Source organism: Pagrus major, chromosome 14, assembly GCF_040436345.1.
Source record: "Pagrus major chromosome 14, Pma_NU_1.0".
Classification (NCBI taxonomy): Eukaryota; Metazoa; Chordata; class Actinopteri; order Spariformes; family Sparidae; genus Pagrus; species Pagrus major.
This window is the reverse complement of record NC_133228.1, coordinates 9060588-9071337: the sequence shown is the minus strand read 5'-3', so window position 1 is coordinate 9071337 and position 10750 is coordinate 9060588. Positions and strand designations below refer to the sequence as shown.

The 10750-nt window shown below is 41.1% G+C and overlaps 1 protein-coding gene across 2 annotated transcripts; it reads right to left on the bottom strand.

Moving 5' to 3' along the window:
* On the bottom strand, nt 1–9964 carry mapk12b (mitogen-activated protein kinase 12b). 2 transcript variants are annotated; one of them, XM_073480446.1, is made up of 15 exons: nt 9739–9964; nt 8844–8973; nt 8399–8457; nt 8197–8308; nt 8011–8040; nt 7443–7490; nt 7244–7358; nt 7076–7147; nt 6759–6838; nt 6148–6226; nt 5889–6062; nt 2216–2467; nt 1804–2061; nt 677–925; nt 1–578 (listed from the first exon to the last, which is right to left on the bottom strand). In XM_073480446.1, the coding sequence occupies exons 1-15, from the start codon at nt 9855–9857 to the stop codon at nt 487–489; spliced, it is 1869 nt and encodes a 622-aa protein (XP_073336547.1). In that variant the 5' UTR covers nt 9858–9964; the 3' UTR covers nt 1–486. The 2 variants fall into 2 exon arrangements, with proteins under 2 accessions (XP_073336547.1, XP_073336546.1); XM_073480445.1 differs by lacking the exons at nt 1–578; nt 677–925; nt 1804–2061; nt 2216–2467 and adding an exon at nt 4488–4694.
* Nucleotides 9965–10750: the final 786 nt, after the last annotated feature.

Below are 10750 nucleotides of genomic sequence, written 5' to 3'. Positions count from 1 at the left end.
TTCAACATTTCAAATGTATTCATGTAGAATAATCCTACGAATACATTATTCACAAGTCGACAATCCACCTGCACACTCCCTCCTGCTCAGGCTCATATTTAATTGCTGCCTCACGTCTTACTAGAGAGTGCAAACAGGGTTCAGCCCAGAGTCAACATGTGAGACAAATGGAAGAGAATGATATGCAGCGTGAGAGCAGAAGGACATGAGTCATGACTAACTACCTTTCTTCATAATAAATTCATTCACAGGACGTATAAGGACCTGATAGAGACAAAGAGAGAAACTGCTCTCATGATGTTCAGAACCATAAATCTGTACCTGCTCTTTGTTAGAGCTAAATGCATTGTTCCAAATGATAAAACTACAATTAATAATATCAATATGACTAACAGTGATGTAATATGTTGAGCAAATAAAAAACAATTAAAAGAAACGTATAGCTGGGATTGTAATGTTCCCAAACATACACACAGTAAGTAAATCTCAGAGTGCATAGGCAGTAGATATGATGAAGGCCAGCAGCAGCAGCACAGCTGAAGTCTCTTCAGGACGAGAGGACCGGTTGGGATCCGACCCTGAACACAAGAAAAAAATACAAACACAGTTCTGATCAGTAGACGATCTTAATCTGATGTGAGATTATGTACATGAAACCATTTCACGGCTCATCTACCTGTCAGTTGTACAGTTTTAAAGGCAGTCGCTGTCTTCCTTGAAGCAGTGTTTTGTGCCTCACACTTGATAGTGACAGATTTAAGCGGATGCTCCACTGTGAGCTCGATCACGTTGCCCCTCACGGTCTGACCGTCCACAGACGACACGTAGCGACAAGATGGCCGACATTCAGACGTACACTCAAACTTATACTTCTCGGCGATATCGATGACGTCGGGGCCTTTGATCTGAATGTCTGAAGGACCCGCTGAAAGAAAGATAGTGAGGATAGATCAGTACTGAGAAAAATGCTAATGTAATAGATTACATTATATGGTGTGTTGTCTTTAAATATAAAGTGTGCAGTGGCTTTCAGGTGATCTAAGGCTCACTCAGGTAGCCATTTTGGAGGTAAAGTGGCGTTATGGAACAAGTTAGTCTTGTTTCTCAATGTACAAATTATAATATCGGCACATAGAGATATTGTTTATTTCTATTCCTTGGTGACTGAAAGTAATCATTTCTTATCTGGCTGATTTGGTGTGTAGGCCTAGGTATTAGCATATGAGCTAACTTACAGCTAGCCATCGAATTAGTTCACTTGTTAAAGAAATAGTTTGACATTTTGGGATAAAGGCTTATTTGCTATATTGCCGAGAGATAGAAGAAAAGTTTGATGACACTAAATAAATATGAAGCTTTAGCTAGCAGCTGTTAGCATAGCTTAGCTTAGCATAAAGACTGGGTTTGACTCTGTCCAAAGAAAACAAAACCCAGCTCATCAATTGACAAGTTATATATCACTTGTCTAATATATCTAATGTAAGTTAACCAGCAAGGAATCCAGGAAGTCGTTGCACCCCGCCGAGAAATATTCTGCGACATAACCGCCCATAAAACTACAATTTGTTGTTGCTGCACTTGTATATTTATACCGATTAAAATAAAGTTAAACGTGAATTATAAAAGCTTTCGAGGTATCTTTGAACAGATGCAGGCTAGCTGTTTCTAAGCTAAGCTAACTTTCTCCTGGCTGTAGCTCCATATTGATGCAGAGGCAGGGAACTAAATTTTACTGGAAACGTGCTATTTCCACTTTTAGGACCCTTCATCCAACAACTACTTCCATAGACACTCTTGACTTACACGCCACAGCTATGTTTCGAGTAGCAGTGACAAACAGCCCAGACACACTATTGGTGGCTTTGCAGGTGAGCGTTTTGTAGTGGTCCTCCTCCCGAGGATTGACAGAAATAACATTCCCTTGACCACCGATCCATGCGCCTTTATCTATCCTCCAGGCGTAGTTACAAGATGGCCGACAGTAGCCGTGGCAACTGTAGGTGTGGCTCACTGTTGGATTCATCAGATCAGGGCCTGAGATGGAGACGTTTGCAGGTCCAGCTGAGGTGAGAAAGACAAATATATGAGTCCTTAGAATGGAAATACATTTAAAAAGCACATACATCATGAATATAGGCCAATTATTCTGAAGGCCATGTTACAGGATTTCTACACAAATGTAATTAAAAGATGTTTTAAATCAGCTCTCACCTACCTAACACTTTCAGTTTCTTTGTTGCCGTGGCAGTCTGCAGTGTATTATCATCTGTGACTGTACATGCCACTGTAAAGGCTTCCCTCCAGCTGTCGACGGTGAAGGCTAGCACATTGCCCTGACCCTGGGCGCTCTGTCCATCCAAAGACATAGAAAAGGTACATGAAGGGCAGTCGGTTGTACACTCGATGCTGCTGGGCACACCCACAGTCATGTAGTCCGGACCGACAATTGCACAGTTGATTTGTGGTTCTTCTGAAAATGACATTAATCACCAATATAATGTATCTGGATGTTTATGGCCATACAGATAGCACCTGTAATACACTGTAGGTTTTATTGTTTTCTCTTACCTGTTTCAGAGCTCTCTTCATCTGAAGACAGTACTGGCTGAAGGCCTACACAGTCAATGAAAACAAATTTTATTGCTAGCTAAAACAGTATGTGGTATTAAGCAGGAACGTTGATCTTGAAATGCTATTTTGATTAATTGCTTAAGCAAGGTTATAAAACCTTTCAAAGGAGACATGATACAAATTGACAAAAAGACTTCAAGCACAACTGTTAGCCTAGCATATTTTGGCTAATGTTAGCTAACATTAGCAAACATGCGGTTTGCCTGACATTAATGAGTCAGTTTTCTAATTTTTTTAACTCTTCTGTATTTGTGCCACCATTAAACTATGTTATAGCATTCATCATTATACTGTAATTGTCACTTGTGGCGAGTAGCTGCTGTTTAGCTAATGCTACGTAGGCTTGCAATACACATTAGCCTAGCAGCAAGACAACAATGTAAAAGTACTGCATTACATGTAAAATGCCAGATTCAGAATATTACTTCAGTGAAAGTATATTGTAGTTTTATCAGCAAAATATACTTTTAACACTGCATTGATTCAGAAGGAAAATAGTGTTGTATACATGTGTTATTGGCTTATTTTTACTAATGGATCAATGAGTAAGCAGCATTTTACAGTTGCAGCAGGTTGAGGTGGAGCAGATTGTAACTACTTTATATGGTGTTGTGTAGTTTCATATAAAACAATGCTTCATATTTTTAAAGCCTATATGTTTGTATGTAAAATCTTCATAAGGCAAAGTAAGTAAAAAAAAAGTAGCTTAGTAGCTTTCAATGCTAATAATGAAATGTAAAAGCATAAGCTAGTACAGCTAATTTGTACTATAGTTCATGGTTTATCACATGTATAGGTTAATATATACACAATTTGAGGAGTTTTACTAAATAAAACAAAGTAAGAAAAGTTTTTCCGACAGCCATTGATTACTCAGTATTGCAGCACCCACACACTGTGCCAATGGACCGTATAATCTACAACTGTATCGACTCTGTTACTGGTATTTTTGTCAAGAGAAAAATCCTTGAATTTGTTACCTGCCAGAAACAGCAGCAACAAAAGTCTGCTGCAATTTAAGCGTCCTCCGTTCTGTATGGATTTGTAGATATTATCCATTGTCCTGTGAGCCTCTGAAGTGTACAGCCACCAGGAAATGGACAACTGGCACTGCACGGTCAGTCAGTCAACATCAGCAGGCAAACAGCTCTTATCGGAGTGACTTGCGAAGAAACATATCTGCCTTCTTAGTCACTCAAAGGGTGAAATCAATCACTTTTCGTCGATGACAGATCAAAGTCAGTAGACTGTGGCCTACATTGGTTATAAAAAGCTTTCCCCATAAGTGACTTTTTAGTCTTCAGCAACTCATGACCAATTGAGATCTCCTTACTGGTGAATGTTTGCTCGGTTTTATAGATGAGAGTCCAGTAAGAGTGGAGAAAACACAGAGCAGCAGTGCTCCCTTCTTTGGGCTTCTGGCTCAGGGAGTGTTTTATAGATTGTGTTTTAGACGGATTGTTGGGCGGTGTAATGGTTTGGAAACTGGCCATGCTAGGTATAAATGACAGGTCTGGTCACTGCAAAAGGGAATATGTCCCAAACAAGGTAGGATTTCATATTGGAAAACACATATACAACATGTCATCACCATAACTCAGCTACAGAGTGAACAGTTTTTCACTTATGCATTCCCAGCATTTACCTTGGTAGTGTACAATAGGTGGCCTCGCCCTCATTTCCAGAAATACATCCATTATCAGAATAAATTATCAAAATGCAAACAGAAGAAAAAAAGAACTGCCACACAATGGATATCCTGACTTTAACCAAGCTGTGGCAGCTAGCATGAATATAAACATGGAGAGAATAACATGGCACACAAACAAATTAACAAATGAGCAAATTACATTTATTCAAAGAAAAAAACAACAACTCCTACACAAACACAACAATAAAAAGTCAACAAGGTGAGAATATTTTTGGGGGGTTTGGTGTGTATGTGTGTGAGCATGTGCAATTTTGAGTGTAAGACAGTCTGCAGAGGTGTGTGTGCTCCTAAAGTGACGTCTCTCTGGAGTCCCTGGGCAGCCTGAAGGTCAGGATCTCTGTGAACGTGTGACCTGCACAAACACGAGACAGAGAGGATTATACAGCCGCCACATCACATCTGTGTCCTACATTCATATCCAAGATCAACCCCTTCATATGCTCTCTTATGAAGCTGTTTTCTTCCTGATATGTCTGTTGCACCTTCTTTGTTTTATCATGTGTTAAAAGTAGCATCAAGTAAGCTCTTCAGTGACCTCTTCTGGCTAAAATCAGGTACTGAAACAACACTGAAACAGTTCACTTCCTGCTACGTAATGCTCTTTCCTCTTTCCTGATTTTTACTGCACTGCAAATTCACAAAACTAAATGTTCCTTCAAGTTGAAGAATGTTTTTTGGATTTTTTGGCAACTTCTGGGCAACAAGCTGTAAACAAACAACTGACATACTGTTAGTTATTAGCAAACAGTAGCAGTCATGGAGCAACATTAGCATCCATTTGAAGACAGGTTTCAAGCTAACTGATGACTATAACTCCAATATTCACTTTACTTTTAGTTGTGTTTTCATCTCACCAGCTCCTGAGGAAAACATGTAGCTCTTTAGCATTAAATGCTCCACTATGTTCAGTAGCTAGCTGCTATCTTTGTCTGTCTGCTGTGGTGTTCAGGTATTGTTCGATGGGTCTACCAGAGCTTTATCACTGTTAACAGCAGCTGCGACGAGAAACAAGGTGGATGAGAGCTGTGAGAGTGAACCACGATGGTTAGGCTGCAGGTCTCGACACCAAAACCATGAGCTGAAAGAGGCTAAAACGAGCGACACCTTTCACATTACACATGGTGTCTTAACCTGTTGTTGATACAACAATATAGATGACAGCAGCTTTAAAGGTTCACTATGTAGTTTTGGAGAATAAATTAAAACTGAGAATTTTAATATTAATATATTATTTTAATGAGGTTATAATACAAACTCTATAAACAAGCTGTTCTCAGAGGAAAATAAGGTCCCCAGAACACTATTTGAAGCTAGAAATATGGCAGGGTCCGCCAAATATAAACAAAGTAAAACAGTATGAAACTGTGTTGTCCTTTAAGGTCAGTTTGTTTATTCAGTCATGAAAACAAAAGAGAGTTTGTTTATTTAATTTGTTTAGGCATAAAATAATCAGAGAATGAAGATCTTTCTCGTCTGTTTAAAATGTCTTCCCCAAACCTGCATAGTGCTCCTTTAAATCTAAACCAGGCTGTCCCCTCTCTCTTACGTTTCCACTGATCCAGCGGCAGGTCTGTGTTGTCCATGGTCTGATCATAGGGCAGTGCTTCAGTCTCCTCCTCGGTGTCTCTGAACTCACTGAAGAAAGGCAGCTCAAGCGCCTCTGACGCGCTCACCCTCTGCTCAGGGTCTAGCAGCAGCATCTTCTCCAGGACACACACTGCTGCGTTGCAGACACACACATCAAGGTCAGCATGACAGAGTTTACCGACACCAGAATAAACTGGAGAACGGTCAGCTTTACGTACCATTTGAGCTGGCTTTGGAGAAAATGGAGTGCAAATCTTTCTTTGGTACTTTTGGTAGACTTCTGATGTAGTTTTTGGCCTGTGGAGAGAAGGACGACAGAGGTTGGTGCACTGAGGGGTTTTGAGGGAAGTGTGAATAGTTGAACAATGTTTTTGCTCTGATACTTCTGACGTCTCGGATTTCACACCATCATGAGATACTGACACTCTTTACTGACACAAGGGTTACTTCCTTACACAATGTAACACAACACCATGGCTCAGTGGTAGTGAAACACTTGGATACCAATGCCAAAATACATTTAAATGATCTGCTATAAACAAATATGATAATGATGCATTAACAGAGGCACAGCAGGTGTTACTCCATCCAAAATATATCAACAATCAAACACAGGACACAGTTTCCTGGTGAATCTGAGCCGAGCATTCAGTCAATAGATATATGAACTACTCCTGCAGCATACTCTCACTTCTCCACTCCCCGCTCACGATGATCTCATTGTTTCATCAAAAAATGGCTTCTGCATCTGTGCAGTGCTGCCAACTTCTGCTTTTTTCTGTACTGCACAAAAATTAATATATGACTCAAACCCCAGGATGCAACTTACATCTTGGCTCTGCAGCTTCACAACAAAGTCGGCGGCTGGGGTTCCTGTAATCTTCATGATTTCTCTGAGCTGGTCCAGGTCTGCCAGTAGCTGTGGTTAAGTATCATCTTGCATTGATTTTTAGCTTTCTGTTCAGGTTATGGTGTGATCAACATGCAACGAAATTATACTTATTTGTCTTTACTAACTAAGGATTTCAGGATTTTCAGGTTAGTTTGCCAGGATCTGAAGCATTTAACCAGGTCTAAAAGCAGGTGGTTCATTCTTGTGATGCTGACACACACAGTGAAAAGCAAGTTGATGAAGGTCAAGGATACGATCGTTTCCTTTGAACAGCGGCTTCCCCAGCAGCATCTCTGCCATAATACAACCTGCCGACCAGATGTCCACTGCAAGAGAAAGCAAACATCAGCTCTCTCGTTGAATCTGAGTTATAGAGGAAGTCTCTTAGCGTTTTTCTTTTATCAAAATGTGAAAACGTTTACCGGTTTGTGTGTAGTGCATCCAGTTGAGGATGACCTCGGGCGCTCTGTACCAGCGTGTCACAACATATCCAGTCATTTCTGCGTCCGCCTGCCTCGCCAGGCCAAAATCAAGGATCTGAAGCAGAAATGTGATGAAATCAAAATCTGTGGATGCATGAGGGTGCTCACATTAAAGCAGGTTTATGTGAAGTAAAAGTACCTTGAGCTCACAGTCCGGGTTAATGGCCAAATTTCCAGGTTTAAGATCCTGCAGATTCCAGAAATGTGAGAGAAAGAACATAAAGTTATAACATATTTTAAAAATGACATTTTTTTTCACGTTTTTAAAGAAAGAATCAGTTTTATTTTCATTTCTTATGATTTTCAGGTAGCAAAGTTTGTAAGTATATGTATATACAAGATTTTTGCTAGTATGTGGGCACTTTGGTCCCTGAACTTTGACTGGGAGGCTTATTTTCGAAGGCCTTGAAACAATGGGCTAAAACCAGCCATTCAGTATGAACATGATAGACTTTCAACATTCGTTTGTACAATTTTTATTGCTACTAAAATCGTATCCATGCAACTGGCCGTTAACTGGGTCGGAAAAGTCAAAGAGAGATGTATAAACATGTAGAACGTCTCAGTAACAAAATTTAAGCGACAGCGTATGGTTCTGAGTTTAAAAAGCTCCCTGTGTGGGAATCTGGATAAATGGGATTGAGTGTGAATAAGAGCAACAGCCCCACCCCCAATGCTCATAGTCTGAAAGGTCAAAGTTCACGCACCCTGTGGATGATCCCTGCAGAGTGGATGTACTGAGGAGAGAGGAGATACGGACAACATCAGCAACTTCAGCTCAACTGGGGAAAACATGATAACGAAGACACGACTGACCCTTATTTACACCTTTAACAGGTGTGGATACTGGTGTAGGTAGTGAGTAACACGCTTATACATGTATTGGTCGTCACCTTGAGTCCTTTGAGCATCTGATAGACGAGGAACTGCACTCTGTCCTCTGTTAACCTCTCCAGCTTCATCAGCTTGCCGAGGTCAGTGCCCATGAATGGCATCACCAGGTAGCTGCGGAGAAGACAGGAAGAGTCGAGTCACTCCAGTGGAACGACGACAACCGATTTCAGAATCAGCATTTAGGGATGGATGGGAACTTACAAGTCACGCAAACGGTCCAATGAGATTTCAGCAGTGAAAACATCCAGGAGCCCAATGACCTGAAGGAGAAATAATGCAAAAATACAATCTGTATTAAAGGTACACTATGTAGTTTTATACATTTTTTATGTCTCAACAAACTAAATAAACAAACTGACCTTAAAGGACAACACAATTTCATACTGTTTTACTTTGTTTATATGTGGCGGACCATGCCACCTTTCTAGCTTCAAACAGTGTTTTGGGGACTTTATCTTCCTCTGTGAACAGCTTGTTTATCTAGCTATAGAAAATAAGTAATTCTGAGTTTGTATTTTTGCCTCATTCATATTGAAAATATTAAAATTCTTCTCCAGAACTACATAGTGCCCCTTTAAGACTGCCCCCTAAAACTTTAATCCCACAAATCCCTCTTTATTCTCTGGTCTGCGGGGAGCGTTCTTACATTCTCGTGCTTCATGTGTTTAAGCAGTCGCAGCTCTCTGTAAGCCCTTTTGGCAAATAGTTTGGACTGGAAGGGCCGGTGAAGCTTCTTGATGGCCACCTGCGACCCTGACCGGCGATCCCACGCTGAACTGAAATAAATAGACAAATAAGAAACATTATGTGCTGCAAGTGTGATCCAAAAGAAAGCTTGAATTCAGATGTTGGAGCAAAACTTGACTTCCACAAGGCTGACATTCGAACATCTCTATGAGGAAATCCACAGGTGTAATTACTAAACATCTGGGACGTCTAACTGGAACGGCGCCTGATTAATGACGTTAATTACACCTCACTGTGTCACTGTGTCTGCAGCGAGGAGAGAGCTCTGTGTGTGACTGACGACAAAGTAGTGGTGCGTTCTCGCCACTTAATTCGAGCTCTCTTTGACTTCTTCCAACAATGAGACTGGGGGGGGGTTTCTTTGTTGACCCTCATGCACGCAACACAATGCAGTGAAAGGCCCTGCAGAGCCAGCTGTGGAGACGCTGCTGGCCAAAATACCTCAACACAAGAAATACTGCAGGAATACTTTAGTGTATACTCAAGTAGAGGTAAATAAACAAAAATACATGAGTAAATAACTGGGTCATTATTACCATTATGAAATATCTAGACTCTTTTTCAGTATGTTTGGGATGTTACAATACAGAAACAAAGAGTATGTATTGGTTTCCCACATAAAGCTGCAGTAAACAGTGGGTGAGTGTTAGACTACTTCCTCTTTGTGTATCATACAGGCACACAGAGGTGGTGCTGGACGGGAATGCATCTGATCGCCTGTGTGAATGTGTGATAGAGCAGGACAATCAGCTGATCAACATCCAGCCATCATCACTTCTTCCTCCTGAACTCACCACACAGTCCCGTAGGCTCCCGTCCCGACCTGCTTCAGGTCCCGGTACCTCTCCGGAACCTCCCACACGGTTCTGTTTACCTCCTGCCGGTAGTATCCCGTCCTTGACCGCACAGCCATACCAGACTAGACTAGACGAGGCTGAGGTCAGGATGTGGGTCCGGTTCCGCTCCGACTTCTCATGTGAGGAGTGTTTAGCTGCAAAGAAAAGAAGCCCGTCCCGCAGAGGAAAGTTTGTTTCGGCGCAGATTCCTCCAGCTGAAGCAGGAGACCAGTGGAGCTGTGTGTAGGGTCGCCTGTTACACCCCCAACACTCACTCACACACACACTCACACACACACACACACACACACACACACACACACACACACACACACACACACATTGTTAATCATGTCTTGTGGTCGCCCGGGGCAGTATATGGGTGTGTCTACACACTGTGGGGGAAAAAGCCACAAAACATCTGCCCACACTGGGGTTATAACTCCTTTAATATTCCTATGATGCTTGAACACAACTGTTCCTGCCTATAGAAGCTTTACTTAAGACTTCAGAGCGTCCATGTTATCTAATAATGTAGCTTGATCTTAAAGGAGAAGTTCACCCCAAAATGAAAATTCAGTTATTTTTTACTCAACCTCGTGCCTGTTGAAAGTCAGAAGTTTTCAGTCCACAGAACATTTCTTCACATTGTTTCACTGAGAAGCAGTGTTGCAGCGTCCCCCCTAAACAACTGAAGTAGATGGGGACTCGTTTTAAAAAGTAAAAAAAACAAACAGCTGAAAGTAAAATTAATTGGTTCGGCGTAATAAAAGTCAATCCAGAGGTCCCAAATTGATCCGAAAAGACGTTTTTTTAAGCCGAAATCATCACTGTAGCTGCTAAGCTAGAAGTGTTAGCATGCTTGACTTGACTGCCCATCAAGGGTGTAAATAACATCTTTTTAAATCAATTTGGTATCAAGTGGACGAGCAGTATGGAGCCATTTTATGTTTTATTTATTTTTTATTTT

Bases quoted from the DNA above. Each gene is read 5' to 3' on its own strand.
- mapk12b (XM_073480446.1), bottom strand. From the start codon at position 9,857: ATGGCTGTGCGGTCAAGGACGGGATACTACCGGCAGGAGGTAAACAGA. The intron at 7,359-7,442 runs GTACTTTTACTT...TTTCTGCTTCAG, and splicing joins ACCCGGACTGTGAGCTCAAG to ATCCTTGATTTTGGCCTGGC. The intron at 579-676 runs GTAGATGAGCCG...TCTTGTGTTCAG, and splicing joins TAAAACTGTACAACTGACAG to GGTCGGATCCCAACCGGTCC.